Consider the following 22,804-nt stretch of genomic DNA (forward strand, 5'->3'; position numbering starts at 1 on the left):
CACTCTTAAAAAAAACCCCTGTGTAACCAGGGGAAATTAAGGAAAGATTATTCTCACCCCTCAGTTTTCAGCGGTGGTTCGATTTTACTGCTATCAATGATGATGGTGGAAGTGAGAAGATTATTGAGCAGGAGAAGGAGCATCAAGTGTTAGAGAGGCTTCATGCTGTAAGTCATCCTTTATGTAGCTAAAAATCTTTGAAAGTTTGTAACTAAGTACAGTCAGACCTCGGCTATCCGGACTTGCTTCACTGGTGCCATTTTTTTCATGAATAATTATTAGAAGATGTGATCTTGAAAAATTGAAGCGACGAAACCTTCCAAATGTGTGTTTAAACTCCGGGTTTTAATCTTTTTCGCTTTAAAAAGTGCGAGTGGCACAAGATAAACAATGTATTATGAAACATCCAGCTGAACAACTAAAGACAAGACTTGAGACTGGGATGGAGCAAAAGTTTCTGGATCTTTATTAACTAAGAGAAAACGAGCGAACCAGAAATTAAAATCCCCCCGTGGGATGGGGGGGGGGGAGGGGAGAGACTGCTCGCTCGATTACAGAATGATAGCTTAGTACAAAGTTCGCCGAATTAAAGGTACAATAGACAAACACTGATTCACGTGCCAGGTAACAGATATCAAATTGACAGCTGACATTTTACAATCTTAATTAAACCTTTTGACAAGTCAAAACAAACAAATTAACACTAACAACTAAAGACAAGACTTGAGACTGGGATGGGGCAAAAGTCTCTGGATCTTTATTAACCAAGAGAAAACGAGCAAACCAGAAATTAAAACCCCCAACCTGAATAATGGAAATATATAATATTAATAAGAATAAAAATGGTAAAGGTATTAGTAAACTAGTGATTGGCTAGTTTAGTGGTGATGGCTTGCAAAAGAGCTAATTTTTTGGAAGACGATAAAGTGAGATAAACTAAGTAAGCATCGCTTTTCCAATCTCCTTGAGCCTTAATAAACTCGGTGGGAGCGCCGCAATTAAAGGCAAAGGTGGCACCCCCTTTTCTGAAACTGCGCGAAGAAAAATGAGAGGGATCCTTACCAATAGACGACACACAACGCTTGAGAAAAAAATTGAAATGCCGGGCTAAAACGGGAGTGAAACCAGAACCGTGTGGTGCTAAGAAAACCGGAGAATCGGAAGACGCAGGGACCAACGTGAAATAAGTTGTGAGCGCGGTTACCGGACACAAAATGGAATTAGGGATAACTGGAAGTGGTATCTCCAAGATCCGTTGCTTGAACTGAATGGTCTTTGTCTTAAAAACGTGAAGATAAGTACCAGAGGCTGTGAGAGTAATATCCTTACGACGAAGGAAGAAACTGGTGCTAGAATAGACTCCAGACAAAGTGTACGGAACCAAATTGGAGATTCCAAGAAAGGAGAAAAATGCGACCAGAAAGGCGGCACGGAAGAGCATGCGCGGCCTCACCAGAAGCGGCCACGTTTTTGTAAGCTGAGCAGCTTTGGCCGTCTCCGCCTCGAAATACAAGTCTATGATAAAGCGAGTCGCCTCTAAATCGATATAGAAAGCTCTTTATTGTGGATTTGAGTCTGATGAAACACAAAAGAGGCGACAGAGGATCTGTGGAAGAAAACACTAGTGTCGCCAAAAATCCAACATGGGCGACGACTCCGACAATAAAAGTGATACTGCGTGCAGCAAAGAAGAGGAACCGAGCCTACGAGAAATTAAAAGTATGCTTGTTAACATTCAAGCTACTATGGCTACTATCGTTGAGGAAAACAAAAACTTCAGAAAGGAACTCGCTGACTTGAAAAGAGGGGTGGACTTCAATGATAATGAACTAAGACAACTAAAGAAAGACCACCAAACGACATCCCAGATGAATACAATGCTGAAGAAGGAACTCAAGGAGACAAAAGAAGAACTCGATAGCACTAAAAAAGTACTACAAGATCAGGAAGACGAAACACAAAATCTATGGTTTTCTAAAATTCCCTGGAGTTTCACGGCATACCGGAATGTTTTTACACTAACGCACAGGATGTTGTTATCAGCATCGCCAAAAAGATTGATGTCGATATTGAACAAGATCGTTCATAAACTTCAACGGAAAAAGGGCAATAAGCCCATAATAGCAAAATTCTGCAGTCATAAAGCTAAAGCCAAGATCTACAGAGAAAGATTCAAGCTGAGAAATGTTAAAGTCAGCAATACATGTATCTTCCCACATTATTCTCCAGCTGACGAATCTCAAAACCGCATCTACATCACCGAAAACTTGACAACGTTCAGAAGAGACCTACTATCAAAGGCTTTGCAAAAAGAAAGGATAAAATCCTGTCATCTGTCTGGACTTTAGACGGTAAGATTTTGCCAAAAATTTCTTCCAACGAGGAGCCTATTAGAATACAATCTGAAGCGGATCTAAACAACATCTGCGCTGAAATCTAACATTAAATATCTGAAGCGGAGAAACAGCTCGGCCGAACTGAGGTTATTTCATTTCATTTTTTCTTTTTCATTGGCTTTTACCAAGTTAACGGTGCCCATTATTCCTCAGCATGCTCCAAATGGATTTTTCTTTACGTGTATTCTGGTTCTTGTGCTTTTTTGTCTATTTCATAGGTATGTTTGCAGTTACGATTCCCTTTGTACCCGTTTTAGTCTCTGAACGATTGATTTTACCAAATTTAAGTGTTTCATAAACAACGTTTATCGCCTTTTTGAATAACGAATATTCGATCAAAAAATGACAACTCCTTTCACAGCTTCCTTTTGTTCTTTGAATGCAAGAGGTCTAAACCAAATGCGCAAAAGAAGACAATTATTCAGATGGCTACACAACAATAAGTCAGCACGATATCATTAAATAAGCTTTCTTGCAAAGTAGCGACCCAGAGTTTAATCATCAAAAAATTTCAACCTCCAACTGCTGAAAGAAGAATGAGGCAAGCAAACTTAGATGACAACGCAACAATCTACAACATCCCATTTAATGTCACTCGAGATATTAAACTCGCCATCTTTCAATACAAAGTCGTGCACCATATTCTGCCAACTAACGCAACCTTATTTAGAGATAAAATTAAAGAGAAGGATAACACTAACCCACTTATTTATTTCTTGTTCATTTGTCAAAAGTTTTTGGACAGAATTTACAAATTGGTGGAATACAAAAAATGACGATTCTATTGAGCTCAACGAAGAAAATATTATCTATGGCTTCAACAACAATATCACGCTGCAACTTGGCCTGAACCTCAGTTTAATACAGTTGAACCTGTATATAACGGCCACCCTCGGGACTTGAGTAACTGGCCGCTTAATACAGGTGGCCGCTTAATACAGGATCACTAAAAATACTCACTGGGCGTGGTCTTATGTCAATTTTAATGGCGTATCATACAAAAACACTTCATGTAAGGAAACAATAGGACAATCAACACTCTTTCAAGTGATCAATACTGTAAACAAAGTTCAGTGCCAATTTGTAACTTAACGGTATAATATACGTAACATTGTGTAAAAGTACTATACAATAAATTGTCCTCTACTCTCCTACGGTATACAGTGCTCTATTTCTATGACTTACAGTTCACAACAAAATATCTCATTCCGTCATTTCATAGTTGTTACGCTCAATGTTGAATGTCACATGGCTGAAGAACAAGTTAATTAAAGAGGAATTTCTTGCTAAAGAGTGAAGCATATTCAAAACAAACTTTTTTTTAGCGTTCGTGATACGGTACTGTACTTCAGCACATTGCCTGTGTGCGGACATCTGAAAAGCGTTAACTATATTAAACAGCCGAGTATCAGCTTACAGTAGCTTTGTACATGTTATTTCTTTATAGTGATGCTGGATCGCATTTTAAATACAATAAAATACCGCATAAAATAACATATGGCTTAGTTTCCATTCAAGGGTGGCCTCTTAATACAGGTAAAAATAACAAAGAAAGACAAACATAGGACTGCTACAGGGTGGCTGCGGCCGCTTAATAGAGGTGGCCGCCTAATACAGGTAACAAATACAGCGTTTGTATGAGCAAACAATCGGGACTTTAAAAACTGGCCGCTTAATAGAGGGTGGCCGCTTAATACAGGGCCGTTATATACAGGTTCGACTGTAATTGCAAAATATTGCATTTACATTGCCTCGAGAGAAGAAGACCCCTATTTCTTTGATACCTTCCTTGCTGTTCTGAGAAGCAAACTTGACATAGAAAAACATAATTCAAAATTACAAATCAATCTTTAAATGCCATAGAACTAAAGCCTACCTTTTTGTGATTTTTGCTATTTAACGTAAGCTGCATTTTGGGTATTGTAAATTGTAATCAAACATCTTTTGTTTTTCTTCTTCAGAAGGGTGATTAGAAAAAAGTAGAGGAAGGTAGAGACCCCACGTAGTTAATTGGCCAGCCGTAACGAAGAAAATCAACAATAATTCTGTCTTGGTAATGTTTAAGATAAAATTCAAACTTTGCTAAATTGAAGTTAGTCTGGATTGGAATTCGTGCGTGCACCGGAAAAATTAGGAGCATGCACGGCTCTGACAGCATTCACCAAAGTAATGGCATTGTCTAGTCAATTTTTGTCTTCCGATTTAGACGTGCCAGTGAAATTGTTAGGAATTGGGAAGCAACGTTTCGCACATTACAGCATTGCGTGGTCTGCATCGCAAACAGGGCAACGGTGAATACCCTTGTAAGTCACTTACATTGACTGTTGGCGAGCAGTGACACTTGCCTGTGTAATTCCACTCATTGCAATAAGAGTCTTTCTAGTTGTTGCGCACTTGAGAAGACGCGGTTGAAACACGAGGAGTGGTCAGTGCTGGAGGCAAATCAGCGTGGGTGAAGAAAGTTTGTGCTATCCTTTATCTGGTCAAAATGTTGGAGAGACAAACGACCGGCCTCAACCGCTGTGTTGATTGAAAAGTGGAAATTCCGTACCCTGTTCCAAGAATATGCGGCAGCACACTCCATGAGCAGTTTGAGATACGCTTAATAGCGCTGTTGCGCGGACTCTGGCTGACTATTTAAGAATTCGAGAAAGCCACCGACAAACTCCGAAATCTCGAGTTTGTCGTAATCTATCTTACCTTTTGTGGAGAAAAGGTAATCATTAGGCAAGAGGGAAGGATGTTTGCGCTCTTTTTTGTCTTTGGCCCGCAAGTCTTTGAGAGTTGGAACACTTCCACCCTCTTCCACTACTTCTTGGGTTGGTGGTCTAAAGGGCATGGAGGCAAGAATATTGTCAAGAGGTGACGGTGCTTCTGGTTTTATCGAACTGATAGCTTGCGAGGGTGTAACGTTTGGGCTTAGCTTCGCCAGCTCTAACTGCGCCCTCGTGATCTCCAACTGCAACTGTAGATTGCCTTGCTTTAATTGCTCCAGTTGGATCTGCTTATCTAACGCCAAAGGTTGATGTTCTGCTGAGGTCGTTATCTCTTGTTGCGTGCTTTTCTTTGACTTCGTGCTTTGGGACTTGTGTTGATCAGCTGTTGCACGAGGGAGAGATGGAAAAGGGTTCTCGAGGTAGCCCGACAGATTTTCGAGAGCTGGGCCTGTGATGTAATCGTTGGATATGGGCATCTTGGATTTTCGTGAGCGTGTACCCATGATGTGCTTGCAACAAAAAAAGAGAGACTAGAGACTGCTCGCTCGATTACAGACTGATTCACGCGCCAGGTAACAGATATCAAATTGACAGCTGATATTTTACAATCTTAATTTTAATTAAGATTGTAAAACAAACAAATTCTGGTTGGCCCAATTGTTATGTTGCTAAGGGAATGTCATGCTTGATTTGTTCATTCCATGTTATGTAAACACGCTAATAATCGACTGAAACTCAAATCACAGCCACGTCAACAAAACAAAAGTGGTCTGTTCTCTTGATAAAGGATAAGCAAATAACTATTTCACATTTAGAGAAATTATTTCACATTTAGGATGAATAAATTTTAGCCACTGTTGTCGGACATGCTAGCAAATGTGAAAGTAGCGATAAGGAAGATGACGCCCAGGAGGATGAGAAACAAGTATCCAATTCAGAAGCAATTGAATCTTTTAAAAAATGCTTGTCATGGATGGAAAGCCAGAGCAATATTGACCCTATCCAAATAATGCAGCTTTGACGAATGATGGACTTCGCTATGCAATCACACTGTCGTTCCTTGAAACAAACAAACACGCTTGAACATTTCAGAGCGCTTTGAATACACTAACACTTAAAACAACAATTTTTTCATTTGTAAATACATCACAACATACAGGTTGTACATATATGCAATTCTGATCTATTCACAATTAAATTCTGTTTTCTTTATTTCCTTTGTTACATTACTGTCTCATTGATATTCACATTTTCAATTATCCAGACTCTCGATTTTCCAGACTATTTACTCAAGTCCCAACAAGATCCGGATAATTGAGGTTCGACTGTATGAGTCCTACTAGTCATGCAAGTCTAGTGAATCATGATGTAAGCCATGCAAGCAAAGATAAATTTTAGGGAAAAAAAATTTAAGATTGACCGTCTGTAATTTTCAACTAATGTGTTTTGGGTGAGAAAAAATAAAATTCCTCAAACTTTCTCAGTAGAAAGGACTAGATAAGTAATTCACATTCATGTAACTTTCAGGTCAACTTTCAGGTTTGGAAATAATACGTAACTAAAACTTAACGCCAAGTTGGAACTCGAAATCAGAAGACATTTATGATTAATTCAGGACGGTTATTTCCAATTTTAATAAAAAGCTGAAACTTTTACCGATTTTTTAACTTCTCTCTTTTGTGAGCCATTTCCGCAGGTACAAAAATCGGCTAAATTCAAATGAAAATATCGCCAATGGTACATTACTAGACTTCATAAAAGTACACCCCAGTTAAAGAGCAACGTCTTCCCTTCAAATATATGCAATAAAAGTTATATCAATGTAAATCACTTACCTAGTCCTTTGTTTTGAGAAAGTTTCAGGAATTTTATTTTTTCTCACCCCAAACACAGTTGAAAATTACAGACGGCCACTCTTAAAAATGCATCAAACAATAGGTTACTGTACATAATATTAATCTCCAAAGAATATGGGTATATTACAGTACTTGAAGCTATAGAAATATTAAAGTTGCCCCAATGAGCACTGTGATTGGTTGATTCATGGTCACATGCCCCTGATCAAAATACAAATGTATCCCGATCGGGATACAATTCCACAGTTGTTGTCCTCTCAGTTGTTTGTATGTTTTGCTGTGATTATTGAAGGGAAAGTCTAATTATATAACAAAGCACTTAAGGATGTTTGCGCTAATTGTTTATGCGCATCTTTAGTGCGCAAGTAACGCACGCACCACACAATGTCACGCGCAATTCATGGTTGATGATACACGGAGGAACACAGAGGTAAACACACGTTGGCTGATGTGACAGCATTAAAAAGAAGGAAAAGGGGGAAATTCATCTCCATTGCACAGTTTAGAAAACGAAAACTCGACGTGAAACGATTAGACAGGTTAAGGTTGCAATAAAAAGTCCAAGTAAAGGCGTCGATTCCTGTGGGTACAGTATTTTGTGCCAAGACATTTATATATTTACTTGACTCTCGATATAACAAAATAATTGAAATGCAATTCTTTATATAGTCTATTCGTCATACGAAGTCACCTTTAAGTTTTGATACTAAACGAGAAAGTCTTACCTTACAAGAGAGCAATTTTATTAATCACCAATCCCGTGTACAATCAATCTCCATATATTACCCATTCTTGGTAAATAAATAAGCTTACCTCTCACATTTTTGCGTCGCTAACGGCTACAGATGCATTTTCTTCTCATTGGCTAAACAGCTGTATAAGTTTTGAAGGTAGAATAACAATAAACAACTTAAACGATCAGAGTTTTGACAGCTCACTCGAACGAAAACATGGATTCGAGCAACCATTGTGATCTGTGAATTATGGGATAGATAATTCTGTTTAGGTTCCAGTGTTTCTCCGACCTGTCACACAAAAACATGACTTTGGAAATTTGTCACCACAGCAACTACTTTGTCTAGATTATAACTCTCTTAGACGTTCAGTGACCCCCAGTTTTTTTTTCAATTGATCACTTTCTTTATCGATTGTCTACGTTTTAGGGAAAAATGAAAACAATCTACGGGGCAGAAGTTTGATTATTTTCTATTGTTCTGTCCAGGCGCCATCGAATTGCACTCTTTTTCTGCTGTGTGGCGATCGCGAATGTCCTCTTTAAGGGCTACATTTAATTACAAGGACGACACCAGTTGCACTAATTTACGAAACATACACCCTTAGATAAAATTTGACTAAACCAGTTTGTCTCCAGTTAGTCATCTTGAATATTTTAAACTTAAGACTATGAAGACCATTATTTTTGAGTTACGAAGGCCCAACTTTTCAAAATCAGGCTATTTTTCCAGCACTTTATCTCTGAAATGAGGTCGGTGACCCCCAATTTTTTTTGCATTTCTGACATCAATAACTTATTAGCTGACCATACCTAAAGTATGAAAAAAATCTGTGGGGCAGAACTTTTTTCGCGCGAACGTCCTTAAGGGGGCAATACACCTAAATTTGAATGAAATTTGAAGAGGTTGTAAGAAGGGATAGAGGAAAGACAATGACTTTTGGAACATTAACAGACAGTTGATACCCACACAAGAGCATCCCAGGTTGCTAGTGCACCAACTTGGTATCCATCTATTAATTATTAACTACAAATTCAAATTTTAAAACTTCACTAAATCTTCAATATTTCTTATTTCTGTTAATTTTACCAATCTTTCTAGAAAAACTACTCCTCCCAAATATACCCCACAACACAGATTCACGATATGATGATAGGGTTTTTGGATTGCTTGAAACGCGAATGAGATATTTCCATTAAAGCCATGTCAAGTGACGGATAAATGGCGTTTAGGTGTAACTCCCCCTTAAGACGAGCATTTTCAAGAAAATCCTTGATGTAATCGACATCAACCTAAAAGATGCCAAGAAATCCACGAGTTCAAGACTTCTACCAGAGTTGTGAATGAAAACAGTAATTTTATAAGGTTATAGGACAAAAACAAGCTTCGCACCAAAAGAAGGCTGTGCCTTGTGCACATCTCAGAAAATGTGTCCCACATGGAAGGAAGGAAAAGACGCTGTCGCGTCTTATATATATGTTTTCAGCATCATCAGGTTTTTAAGAGCTCTCTTGTGCGGGTGGACCAGTGAGGGTGGGACTCTGCAGAGACTCTGCGCCAGTAACTCTGCCCCAATGAGGGGGGTACAGGGGAGCATTTTGCTCAAATTATTTTTCATTTTTTTTATTGTTATATTAACATGTTAAAAGGCGCGTTTTAACTCGTATCTACTTCAAACGGACATATCTGGCACTGTAAATTCAATGTAAATGTTAAGAAAGCTATGTTCTGACCCCCCTTTAAGGGGGCAATACACCTAAATTTGAATGAAATTTGAAGAGGTTTTAAGAAGGGATAGAGAAAAGAAAATGATTTTTGGAACACTAACAGACAGTTGATACCCATACAAGAGCACTCCAGGTTGCTAGTGGACTAACTTGGTATCCGTCTATCTAATTATTATTGTTAACTACAAATTCAAATTTTATAACCTCACTAAATCTTCAATATTTCTTATTTCTCTTAATTTTACCAATCTTGCTAGAAAAACTCCTCCTCCCAAATATACCCAAAAACTCACAAAATGCCCCACAACACAGATTCACGATATGATAATAGGGTTTTTCGATTGCTTGAAACGCGAACAAGATATTTCCATTAAAGCCATGTCAAGTGGCAGAAAAATGGCGTTCAGGTGTAACTCCCCCTTAATGTATGGTCCCTCAGGAAACTAGTTAGTTTTGTTTTCCCTCAAACATCAGGACTCTCGGGAAAACAAAACTAACTGTTTCCCTTAGAACCTTACATTAAGTGTATAATGTATCACTTGCAGGCTGCAGGGCTCGATGCCTATTTTTGTCCAGTTTATGACTAAGTAGGGAAAGCAGATCTTAGCAAGGGCTATTGAAATCCATAAAGAAAATTGGGGGTAACCATGCATTTTTTAGAGATAACGAAGCAACAAGTATTCTATGAAACAGTAAAATACGAAGCAACTTATGGCATTTTTTTTTTTTCCAAATTGAAGCTTTTTTTATCTCTTAAAAATGCATGGTTACCCCCAATTTTCTTTTTGGATACCAAGAGCACTTGCTAAGTTCTGCTTTCTCTGCATAGTTCTAACCGTGCAAAAATATCCCTGTGTTAGTAGGCACCACCCATAGGAAACCTGATTATCTCGATGTGCAGAACATAATGTGCAGTAACAAAAGTAGGCACCATCCTTAAGCGGGTGCTAAGTTCCTTCCTGTTAATTTATGGAGCTGTTTTCAATTTAGTGTCATAAACCCAAGACCAAAGCAACTTCTCTGATCAATCACAGCAAACTTAAATAGCTCAATGAACCTATAAGAACTTGAAGCAAATACAAGTGCAGGAAAATGCATATGCACAAGTTATGATTGGTTTTGGTTTTGCTTCTCATTGGTTGAGAAAGTCGCAAATTTTACTAACAAATTTGAGCATGGTAGTGCAAAAACAAACCAAGCATGAAATGTCTTTTGGCACTCCATTGAAAACTGCTCTATATCAATTGTATAAATCTACACTATAATTCTTACTTCCTGCTAATCAGGAACACGGTTTTGAAATTGTGGTGTTGTGTGGCATTGGTCATCCAATAAGCACTTTCATTTTCATTACATTTTTTCTTTACTCAGAAGTTTTGAACAATCAGCATCGAACAGCATTTTCTTTGCCAGTATTTGGATTGTTCTTGTTATATCTTCATGGCTTGCATTATGGCTTCCTGGCTCACACATTTATATTAGGCTGACCCACAAAGAATACCCTAATGATGTACACTGTAGGTAATTTTACCTGTCACAACTGCTTTGAACATTTGTTCATCTAACTTAAGTTTGTACTTTTTATAATCTCCAAGTTTAGTATAAATTAGTAAATAATTAAAAGAAAAGTTTGGGCAAACAGGAAGAAAAATAGAAACCCCTTATGAGAGAAGAGTGGCTGAAACAAACACAAACGGACTGCAGATGATGCTTCATTAATGTATAATGGTGCATGAGATGTGACCCCTGGAAATGACTCTTATGACATGAAATGTAATGAAATTTAATGAAATTTATGTCTTGTAAATTAATATTCAGATTCTAACACCATTCCTGTTGAGACGCCTCAAGACTGATGTTGAGTTATCTCTTCCACCAAAGAAAGAAGTGTTGGTTTATGCACCGCTTACACAAAAACAGGAGACTTTCTACAAGGCTGCTTTAGACAAAACACTGTTGGACATTGTTGGTGACAAGGTGTGTGCATATTATATTTTCTGTTGGATGTTTTTCATTCCTGATGAAACTGCTGCCTTGTTTGATCATTTGAGAGTGCCAGATTGTAGAGAATGGAAGTGTAAAATGAGTGAGAGCAATTATGGTCTTACAAGAACAAGAACTGCTTATGGCAAATATCTGCCTGCTCAAACCTTCACATGGCTATAATGACTAGCTCCTCTAGAATTGCAAACTAGTGATTTTTGTTTAATTTTTACAATGGAAATACAAGAATAACTTGAACTTGAAAATATTCCAATGTCTTAAACTCATTAAGTGTTACTTCATTACTGTACACTTGGTTCCATCTGAGCATGGCCATGTCACAAAAAACAGGGCAGATTTTGGTAACAGCAAACACGTGTTTTGTGTTTAAACATTTTACCAGATTGAGTTGAGTTTATTTCCCATCTAAGGGTAAGCATAGATTGGCTCAAACATTAGTTTGCCAGTAGTGTAGCTTACTTGAGAGCCTCATTTGTAGTGCCTTGGCATCGCAATTGAAGCTACATGTATTTACTAAGGTAAAGGCGTGAGTGAAAAGCTTAACTGTTTGATCACAGCGTACATACAGTACTAATTCCACTACTTCCAATAGTAAAATGTGCAGTGGTAGTCATGTCTCAATAAACAAATTGTATTTTGATGGCATTGTAATTATTTGCCAAATTTTATTCATCTGATACACTGTACATGTGCACCATGTTGTTCTTTAGAAGAAAATATTTTGTCCCAGAGCTTTGGTGGGTGGGGGGAGGGGTTGTTACCCTAGTAGCCTGAAAAAAGCCTCTATAGTGGGAAATTGACTGCATCAAAAATTGCAGACTGCAGTGGGTGATGGGTGAAGAAGGTCTTAGGCCTTGTTTGAATGCTGCAGTTCAAAGGATTATCTGGTGTGAAAGATCACTGTCCATCTGAAAGTGAAACTATGTGAAACCATTAATCTTTTGTTGTTCACAAAATTCCCCTAGAACACCAGAAAGATATCCAGCGTTTTTCTCAAAGGAGAAGCAAACCATAAGTTTAATTATTATTTTTTTTTTTTGGAGACACAAGGGTAGGACAATTCCATGTCCATCCTCACCATGATGCATCCATTGCCAAAATGGTTTCAGTGCACCATACACCAGCTTAGTAACTTTTACAAAACCGTACTATTATTTTTAGGTTTCCACTGAGTGATTTTTAGGTTTTGGTAGTGTCACTTTAAATAGCTGACATTGTTCATTGTTCACAATTCAATTTGCTATCACAGGAGAAGGATGGTCCAGTGGAACTTAGTAATACAGGTCGGCCAAAGAGAAAAGGCAGGCATGATGTCAGTTACAAGTTCTTTTTTAGTGAAAGTGTTGATGAAGGAGAGCTGCAGGAATATTTTTCAAAACACAATGACAGGTTTGCTTGTTTTTCATTTGTGTTTTCCTGTTAAAGAGCTTGATACAGTATGAAACTGCTTTACATCAAGCAATATTGTGGAGTGGTTTTTGGTTTTACTGAGTATTGTAAAACTAAAGTTATCACTCAAGCCAATCACAACAGATGCAAACAACACATTGCACCTTTTGGAAAACACAGCAGACATGCAATTGAAGTCAACAGTAGGAAAATGTATGTCAACCAGGCACGATTGGTTTTGTTTTACTTCTAATTAGTGGAGAAAGTGGCATGATATTTTTCAATCCATCGCAGATTACAGTAAAACAAAGCCAAAACAAGTACAAAGTGTGTTTTTCAGTTGATATATTGTTGAACTTGTAAAGTTTTCTAGTGTTTGTTAGCTTGCCGGATTGTTTGGGAGTTTGTACCTTCTTGGGGTGACAATGAACTTCATCCATGCCCAAAAACAGGATTCTGGTACCTCTAAGGGGTTCCTTTCAAAATTTCTGCCTATCACCCTGGGTCACTCCTCTATGGACCCCCCCCCCCCCCCCTCTAGAATCCAGCCATGATAGAGAACTTTCCATAAGTCTACTCGGTTATCAAATAAAGCCTACGTTTATACAGTACTGTGCAGAAAGAATGCAAAAGAACGTGGGCTATTTTTCAACGGAAAAATTGCTGAAATTTTACATTTACATTTACGTGTTATTTGGTCGGTAAAATCATTAGATATCACACCAACTGTAAAAATAAATAAAATTAGTAAATGAATAAAATACAGATACATTAATATAAAAAATAATGATATAAAAGTCAAATAAAGAAAACTAGATAAACTATATACTAATACTTAAGAAAAGCTAATAACCCATGTTTAAAAATTTCCAAGGAGGCTGGGAGGCACTTCCAGTCTGCTATAATTTTTGGGAAAAACGAAAATTTAAAAACGTCTTTATTTGCATATGGCACGCAAAATTTAAATTGATGGCTTCCCCTTGTGTGACTCTCGGAGTGTTGAATTAAATATTCTCGGCTATCTAATTTCGGGAAAAGTTTGTTGATTTTTCGTCCGAAATTTCGAGCAGATTTTCGAGAGCTGCGCAAAAATTCAACAAAAAATTTCTAATTCAAGAATGATATTTCGAAGCGATTTTGTTTGAACCGAAAAGAAATTTTGTATAGCTAATCGAAAATTCATTCGTACGTGATGGCTTGGAAGGGTTTCTATTTCGGATAAAGAGAATTGTGTATAAGCAAGTAAGCTTACAGTTACGTTTTCTCCGATAATTTGAGCTCACTATCGCGTGTCCACACGACCCGATCTGGAAGGATAGAAAATATTTGAGAAAGAGTTTTGCGAAAAGTACTGGTACAGGAATCAGTTCCGTCTTGTGAACTTGTGCTGTGGGAATTTGATCAATGATCAAGTAACATACAAGTGTAATCGTCCGAACAGGTGTCTCAAGATTTTGTTTAAGGACGGTGCCTACTAATAGCGAAGTACTTTTGCGCAGTTTATCACTATGCGGGAAAAGCAGATCTTAGTAGCGGCTATTGAAATCCAAAAAGAAAATTGGGGGTAACCAAGCATTTTTTAGAGATAATTAAGCAACAATAATTCCAAAAACCAGTAAAATACAAAGCAATGTATGGCGTTTTTTTTCCAAATTGAAGCTTTATTATCTCTGAAAATTGCATGGTTACCACTCTTTTTGGATACCAAAATCACTTGCTAAGTTCTGCTTTCTCCGCATAGTTTTAAGCGTGCAAAAATATCCCTGTATTATTAGGCACCACCCATAGGAAACCCGAGTATCTCGAGATGCGCAGAACGTATGCGCAGTAACAATAGTAGGCACCGTCCTTAACATGAGTTGCACAGGCAAATGGCCGGCGAAGTTTCTCTTAATTAGCATGTTTGATTATTTAGGATGACACTCAATTTGCATCTCACTTACACGTGTCGCTATTGGTTTTTTCGTTGGTCTTGAAGCTATCACCATACTTGCAGAGTTCCTTTGATCCCCAAGAGAAAATCAATCTTAAGGTGGAAGGGAGCTCATAACTCGTAGGGAAAAGAAAAAAGACTAAGAAAGTCCATTTGTTGTCATTCTCATCACGTGGAGTGGGCGACAGGTGAAAATGTTGCAAGCTATTATAGCTCAGAATTGTCACAGAAGCGAAAGGAAACATCAAAGAATTTTCGAAGAAACGTAAGGAAGCACCATGGAAATGTTGTGTCACAAGATAAACATAACACTGCATGTGTGGCATGTGTCTGCCGAACACTAATAATAATAATAATAATAATAATAACAATAATAATAATAATAATAAATAATTAAGACTTTATTAACGGCATTTCCACAAAGTGGCTCTTCATCCGTTAATATCTAACTAAAGTTAATTACAACTAAGACAAACTTAAGAAAGGCTGTGTTAAAATGAATAAGAAAATATGTGTTCCAAACGCTAAATAAAAATCAATCACAGTCTGGACCTGGCTTTATCTTGTAGCAATTTTTTCGTCTTCTTAAAAAATAAAATTGGATCCATGCACTTTCTTAAAGAAAGGGGAAGGTTATTGAACAAAATTAGCAGCTTCATCCTGAAATGTATTGGTGATCATTGATCTTTGGAGCTGTATACCCTTGCTGGAGCGTAACAATAATACGCTGTAACAATAATATATGTATTTGTTTTAATTTTACCACACAACTTTTGCTCTACAACAGAAAAGTTTTTTGGAAGGTGCATGTAGATTAAACTTCGCAAAGGCTCAAAACACTATTTCATTTAAATATGATTTAATCTGTCAAAAGGTCGTGACTTTCGAATCGGACAGCTTCGTCAACTCAAATTTAATACCACAAAACGTGTGTAATTATTAACACCAAGTAATTTGCATTCAAAATCAAGATGCACATAAACATCGACAGGAAACTTGGGCTCCAAATGAAAAGGATACAAACAAAAAGCGTAGGAACGCTGTTCTTTCCACCACGTGCAACCAGACACCGCGATATTTACTATCAATCGTGAAGCCAACGGACGACTGTTCATTGTCTTTTCACAACCTGCAAAGGCAAATTTATTTGGTCGACTTTCTATTCCCTTTCTGGGTAAAGTTTTTATCATATTGAAGTTTGCCAAACGCTGGTAAGTTGTGGAATCCTCCTACAAAAACCCGGGATTAAACTAAGCACATGACATCTTGTTTACATACAAGCGATGATATAATGCTCAGACTTCTCTCTTCCTGCAAATGTATGGTTGCCATGCTTACGCATCCATCAATTGTTGTTGAGAATGAGTTGCAACCAAGAACTACTCGTCAAAAATTCAAGACCATTCTATTGGAAAATCGAATTCTTCGAAAATTTGAGACTGACCAACTGAAATTTCAAAATGCTGTTTCGAGTTGTATTTCGCCGAAAAGGCCTTAATTTTGAGCGATTCATAACAATAGCGGAAGATTCCTTCAAGTTTAGCGTGCTTCAAAATTTCATTACTTTTGCATAGTACTGTACCACTCATTTCCATCATGCAGCCACTTTTTGCTCTTTGCTAGAACCTAACTACAATGACATGTACAAGTTAAAGGTGCCCTGAGTACAAGCTGTCTACAGTTCCTTGTTAAATTTACAACCAGATGTGAAGGTTTAATACATGGCCAATGAAAACTTTACATTGTATGTGAAACTTGAACTTAGAAATTGTTGTTGGAATTGTACCTTTAAAGTGCTTCTATGATTAAATTTTTACCTCTTGAATTTTAAGGTTTATCACATAGAATTCTAGGAAAGATTAAAGACGCCGTTTACCGTTTCTAAATATCTGCATTGGTTCCAGAGACATTTAAGTTTGAAAAATGTGTAAAATATTCAAATGAGAGGACTGATGACGTCACATTCTCAACTCATTATAACATCAAGTATATAAATAGAGCTATCTCAGTCAATTTACAGCAGAGGCCATTGAAACCTGGCAGGCTAATAGTTCTAAAGACAATACACCTACGGCTATAAAAAATTCGGTTCCCATGGCAACTCACTTTTTTCCAGTCCCCTCTAACCTGATTTCAATATTTTAGTGATTTTCAGCTTGAAAACATTTAACAAGGCCACGAACTCGACCTAACATATTTATACGCTTGCTGGATCATGTAGATGAGGCACCATTGGCAAATATCAAAATAGAACGCCAAATGTGGCCAGCAAAGCCTAAAGTATCAAGGAGGACTGGAACCCAGTATGTTGCCATGGTAACAAAACTGATAAGCTCATATTATGAAGCGCACTTAGAACAAGGTTACTGCAAAGAATCAAGCATTTCTGATGCAAATTGGCTGAGATATCTTTTTTCATAATTGATCAAAATTCGGTTGAGTTTATGACGTCATCACTTGGCTAATTTGCATATTTTAAAAACTTGAATATCTCTGGAACAAAAAGAAATATTTGGAAATGGTAAACACCATTCTTCTTCACGTACAGACTACTTGTTTATGTTTTAAAATGGCTGAGATTAGAAAGACGCAAATTTCGTCATAGTAGCACTTTAAGTAGTAATTGTGAAATGTTTGCATTATTTTGTTTACAGGGACACACCCAGCACCAGTGCTCCCAGCTCAGCTTTGAACATTCGTATGACAAATATCCTGATGCTTCTAAGGAAGTGTTGTAACCATCCATATCTGTTGGAATGCCCACTAGAAGATGGGACCTTACTACGCAAGGTTGATGAAAAGTTGGTGACATGCAGTGGCAAGATGTTGCTTCTTGATCGAATGTTGCCTGTACTTAAGCAACAAGGACACAAGGTAATGTTATAATTATCCTGTTGTTGTTTGCATGGCCCTTACTAGGGGAAAGGCCATCAGTTCTACTTTGTAGTTACATGTGTGAGAAAAACTAGGTCAAACATGCCCTCAGGCAAGTTCTGTTTAAAAAGTGCTTTCCTAGACTCAGACTAGCACAGGTCCTTTAATTAATTAGTAAATATCATATAATATTACAAATGATAACAAAGTTGTATTCAACTGTTGTTGTTTTAAACTTGTACGGCATGTGACATAAATATCGTCTAACAAGCTGCAGGCTAGAAAGACTGACCATGCCTATTCAAAACAACTGTTTATTTTGTCAATGGTTTTATTATTTTGTATTTTGCTGCTGGCAGTGTTGGCACCTGTTTTGTTAGGTAGCTCTGACACGTACTATAGGATAAACGTTTTTATTATTTTTATTTTTTTATATTTTTATTATTAATAATAATGCCAATACATGCAATACTTATTAACAATAACAATAACATGAACCTAGTTTAAGGGCCTTAGCTCCCACAAGTCTCCTGTAGCTGCTACTCGAACTAGTAATTGGAAGGTCTTAGGTTCGACTCCTAATAGGAGCACTTAGAATTTCTTTTTTCGAGTTTGCCTGTGTCATTACTGAATAATACATCATTCTCAGTAAATACTAACAATATTAACTATACTTATTACAATACAATACCTACACAAGTTACAGTACTACCAAAATTTACAATACTAAGGGGGTGTTTACATGATACCGGTGCAACTTTCATTCTGGTACAGGTTCACTCCAGTTTCATCTGGTGGCTCTGTATTCATTTACATGATGTCAGCACAAAATCTCATCCCGGAATGAGTCATACCGGTGAGAGTTCACCCCGGTAACTGTACTGGAGCGCGATTTTCATTTTGGTACGAAAACTCATTCCAAAAGTTATTAAAAGCTTATTGCGACTCTGATTTGTTGTAATGCAGGTGTTGATTTTCTCTCAAATGACGAGCATGATGGATATCATAGAGGATTACTCTATTATGCGAAAGTATGGATACTCTCGACTGGATGGAACCATGAAGGTGTCAGACAGACAGCAGGAGGTCTGTAACATCTTACATTTCTCAATGCAGTGTTCTTAGAAAAGGTCTAATTACTCGGGCCATAAGGCGGACCGAGTTAAGGTTTCGGTAGCATTATCAAATTCTTTTTCCTTTTTGGGGTCGCGATGAGCCGAGAGATAAGACTTCGGGCCACGAGTTATTGTTCTCGGTCTCGTTTTTTGTACTCGAGTGGCACGAGTAAAGTTTTCGGTGGCGTTATCAAATTCTTCGCGTTCTTTCTACTCGGGCCGTGAGGCGCCGAGTTAAGTAATCGTGGAAGGGGAGGGAAGGGTCCCGCACTCCCTCATTTTTTTCGCTTCCTAAGCTCCCCCTCCCTTTTCCCGATGTATTCTGCGAGTCACTATTCTTTCGAATCAAAACATTTGGCGTCGGTTGTGAAGCGTTCGTGAACGTTTCCCTTAGCGCAGAGAGGGTTCTGGAGTCGTTAGAATAAAAAGGTGAAGGCAATGATAGCATGTCGAGTGGCGAAGAAAGCTAAAACGTAAGGATTAAAGCCCGTGGATATAGCATAAGAGAAGAGGGGGTAGCTTGAACATGGTGCATTATTCCGTTTCGTCTGATTAGCGAGGGTGACAGTTGTGCAAGAAATCATGAACCTTTGGAAGGTTTGTCGCACGGGCAGCACGCGCATGAATTTAACTCTGCATGATGTAGATGGTGGGTATCGAAAACGCGAATGCGAAATCGAAACAGAAAAGTGTAGTGACGTTTTGCAGCTTTCTTTGGGACCCTCGCAAGACGCTGCAGAATGCTCAGAAAATTCAAAGTATTCCAAAGATTCGAATGCAGACCTCACCGCAAGCAACGCGAATGTTTTACAGAAGAAGAGTGGTCATGTTCGAATCGAACGATCGATCGCAAGTGCACGCTGAGGAAGAGGGGAGAAGAAAGACAGTTTTTGACTAGCTTTGATTTGGGTGACCACAATAAGACTTAATTTTCCAATTTGACTTTATAGAGATGTAATCGGTGACGCGATCGCTATCGTGTCGCAGGACTGATTCTCGTGTTTGATTCCTCCGCCGGAAAAATCCTGACCCTTCATGGGTTATCGCGCGGAGCATTTTTATTAGGAAACGCGAAAGAAGGCACGTGCAGAAAAATTGGCGGGCCAAGGAATACATCACGCACGACAAATCATGCCAACGTACTTGCAATTTTGTCATCAGTTTTTGAATTTGTTCAAGAAGGAAACCGTTTTGTCAACAAACTTCTTTAAATTGTGCCCTAGCCTGCTCACAGAGCTTCGTTGATACATCTGAGTAAAGGAATTTGAGCTTACATGGATAAGTTGATATTAGAGTGTTTATGTCAGTGTATACTAAATGGGAGAATTAGAAATTGTCAATTGTACAGAAATTTTTATCCATCGTCGACAAATGCTTCCCCAAGAACCACCTAATAAACAAGATCTTCAACAGACAGACACTAAAACTCAGCTACTCATGCATGCCAAACATCATGTGAAAACCATCATCGCATCACATAAAAAACAGATACTCTCAAATGTAGCAACAACCCCAAACCAAAATCATGACCCGGGCTGCAACTGCAGGAAGAAACCAGAATGCCCACTTGATGGTAAATGCGTCCAAGCGAACGACGGTAACAACAACTGAATCGTACGTGGGACTGGCACAACACATTCTTCCGAAACGCCAACAGACGCAATGAAACGGAACTATCTTAACAATATATGGACCCTGACGGACGCAAACAAAACATTTCTAATTAAATGGAAAGTACTCAAAAAGTTCAAACCCGATAATAACATTAGCAAGAAATGTAACCTATGTCTTCACGAAAAGTTTATTTCCGTAAGAAAAAGATCTTAGTAGCCTGAACAAACGCAATGAATTACCAAGTCCAAGCTCCCACAGAAATAGATATGTACTCAAAACCTCTCGAAAAACGTAAAGTAACCGTTTGTATCATGGCACGTGAATTGTATCACGCCACGAGCATTAGTAATTTATCGCCCAGCAAACGCTTGTTTTAAATCACCAGTTCGAATGATTTCATAAATCCATGCCCTCATATAAATAGATACGTACCAAAAACCTCTTGCATAACGTAGAGTAACCGTTTGTATCATGGCACGTGAACTCTCTCACGGCACGTGGAATTGTATTTTATCGCCTAGCAGCTGCTTGCTTTAAATCACCAGTTTTTGATTACTTTATATACTTTACGGTCATTCGTTGAAGTTGCGTGATGAGTGTGGTCAGCGCCTGATCATACGAAACAGAGCTGTAGCAATAAAACGATGAATCACTTCTGGAGCCTGAACTATTTTTTTCCTGGGTGTATATCTCCGTCTATTTCTATCGATTTTAGGGAGTCAGCGATGCTGGAAGTTATCACTACTAAAAGATCGTAGGCTTACGCACCACGCAGTCAAATATGGCCCGAGTATAAGCTGAAAACAGCTTCTTGTTACATCTGCTTTGTTTTTCCTTCTCAGATCAGAAAATTTGAAGTGGATCCATCAGTGTTCATATTTCTGTTGAGCACCAGAGCTGGTGGGCTTGGTCTGAACTTATCTGCCGCAGATACAGTAATTATTTACGACAGTGATTGGGTAAGTTGATGTTTAAGATGCTTTTTGATTGGATGCCAGAAGTAGTCAACCTCATCCCCAGGGTCTTCACAAAATTGCATGCTGGTACACACTGCCACACTGTATGAATTGTGTAGTATTTTGTGACATGACACACTTGATCAAATATGGCTGTTTACCAGATTTGATCCCAGAAAAAGTGTAGCATGTTTTTGCATTGTATACTAGGGTCTTTGCAGCTTGCCTTTTTGAATTTTGCAGGACCCTGGGAATGAGATTGAGAGGATGTATGTTTGTTGTGCTCTGAAATAAGTTGTGATGTGCTCAAGCCTGTCTTGGATGTGGATGTAAACTTATTTTGTCACTAATGTGTTCATAAGATAATCTGAATTCACTAACTCCCTGGGTTTGAATAATTGAAATGTAACCCTCCCCCACGAGCTTACCTCTGTGCCCCCGTACAGCCGTACAAGGGCGAGTCATGACTTTGAGATAAGTCTACCGTTCTCTTCAGTTGACGCTTACAAACACTCATTTTATGTAAGATCAATCCCAGCATGGAATGCATTACCACCTGACATCGTCAAATCTGACTCCTACTCGGAATTTATTAGTTCTTTATATGTTCTGCATGTATAATTTAACCTATTGTGCGTCCGCTGGCCGCTCCATTGCCGGATTAGCTTTGCTAATGGCAATTATGCTTATTAAAGATTAAAGATTAAAGTAACTACCTTGAAATGGAGATTTGTTCACAGCCTTTATTGCAAGCTTGGTCCACTTAAAATGAGAACTTTTTTAACTCCTAGGTTCTTTCTGTTGAGCATTTAATCTTGCTTCCTTTTCCAGATGTTCATATAAGCCAAACATGTACTCAGAAGACTTTCTGGCAGGAAATATGTCAAATATAGATCAACTGAAAACTGACAAGCTTGTTAGTCCCATTCTGTCAGAACTCTGTTGTGTTTGCTTCTTACTGAAAGATTTGACGGACATTAGTCTTGAGTTAGAAGCTGATTGAAGAGTCGCTATAAATGTTGAGAAGAAATTACCAGCCTGCCAGGATGAGGTACTAAATTGAGTTGTATTTCGTTAGAATCCACAGGTGGATTTGCAGGCTCAAGATCGCTGTCACCGGATTGGTCAAACTAAGCCTGTTGTTGTGTATCGATTTGTGACTGGCAACACTGTGGATGAGATGATTGTTGAGCGAGCATCCACCAAGAGAAAACTAGAGAAGATCATCATCCACAAAGGTTTGGGTCTGCTATTAAAGGGCAGTTAAGCTGTAGGCAGAGCCCTAGTTGCCTTGGAAAACTGTTTCTTTACTGTTTACTTTTACTGTTTAATTTGTTTAAACAGTATGACAGCATTTCAAAGAGAGCTCTGAAATTGGGAGAGCTTTTCAATTAATGAGTTTAATTCTGTCAAGAGTATCGAAGATTTAGCTTTGCTGGTTATGCTGCCTTATCTCGGCTAAGACTAAATATCGGTCGAGGTAGCGGAA

At 38.2% G+C, this 22,804-nt stretch overlaps 3 protein-coding genes and 1 long non-coding RNA gene across 8 annotated transcripts in view; 1 reads left to right on the forward strand and 3 right to left on the reverse strand.

Annotated features, from left to right (window-relative positions):
- LOC146484411 (lymphocyte-specific helicase-like) overlaps positions 1–22,804 on the forward strand; it is a 72,512-nt gene that overhangs the window by 48,183 nt on the left and 1,525 nt on the right. For all 5 annotated transcript variants that reach the window (XM_085104907.1, XM_085104908.1, XM_085104909.1 and 2 more), the window contains 7 exons: positions 65–167; positions 11,249–11,407; positions 12,684–12,823; positions 17,411–17,630; positions 18,597–18,716; positions 21,202–21,318; positions 22,394–22,553. In XM_085104907.1, coding sequence (XP_084961033.1) covers positions 65–167; positions 11,249–11,407; positions 12,684–12,823; positions 17,411–17,630; positions 18,597–18,716; positions 21,202–21,318; positions 22,394–22,553 — 1,019 coding nt within the window. The remainder of the gene's footprint in view (positions 1–64; positions 168–11,248; positions 11,408–12,683; positions 12,824–17,410; positions 17,631–18,596; positions 18,717–21,201; positions 21,319–22,393; positions 22,554–22,804) is intronic.
- Positions 791–1,441, reverse strand: LOC146484414 (uncharacterized). Its single transcript, XM_085104838.1, has one exon. It carries the CDS (start codon positions 1,439–1,441, stop codon positions 863–865), a length of 579 nt encoding a protein of 192 aa, XP_084960964.1. The 3' UTR covers positions 791–862.
- LOC146484415 (uncharacterized) lies at positions 3,363–4,091 on the reverse strand. Its single transcript, XR_014863652.1, has 2 exons — positions 3,965–4,091; positions 3,363–3,920 (listed from the first exon to the last, which is right to left on the reverse strand). It is a non-coding gene; the product is annotated as an uncharacterized LOC146484415 (long non-coding RNA).
- LOC146484416 (uncharacterized) lies at positions 4,387–5,648 on the reverse strand. The gene has a single exon (XM_085104931.1). The coding sequence runs from the start codon at positions 5,614–5,616 to the stop codon at positions 4,999–5,001; it is 618 nt and encodes a 205-aa protein (XP_084961057.1). The 5' UTR covers positions 5,617–5,648; the 3' UTR covers positions 4,387–4,998.

This window comes from Pavona decussata, unplaced genomic scaffold (assembly GCF_977016875.1).
Source record: "Pavona decussata unplaced genomic scaffold, jaPavDecu1.1 SCAFFOLD_34, whole genome shotgun sequence".
Classification (NCBI taxonomy): domain Eukaryota; kingdom Metazoa; phylum Cnidaria; class Anthozoa; order Scleractinia; family Agariciidae; genus Pavona; species Pavona decussata.

Excerpts from the sequence above, each read along its gene's own strand:
- LOC146484414 (XM_085104838.1), bottom strand. The coding sequence starts at position 1,441 with ATGCTCTTCCGTGCCGCCTTTCTGGTCGCATTTTTCTCCTTTCTTGGA.
- LOC146484416 (XM_085104931.1), bottom strand. The coding sequence starts at position 5,616 with ATGGGTACACGCTCACGAAAATCCAAGATGCCCATATCCAACGATTAC.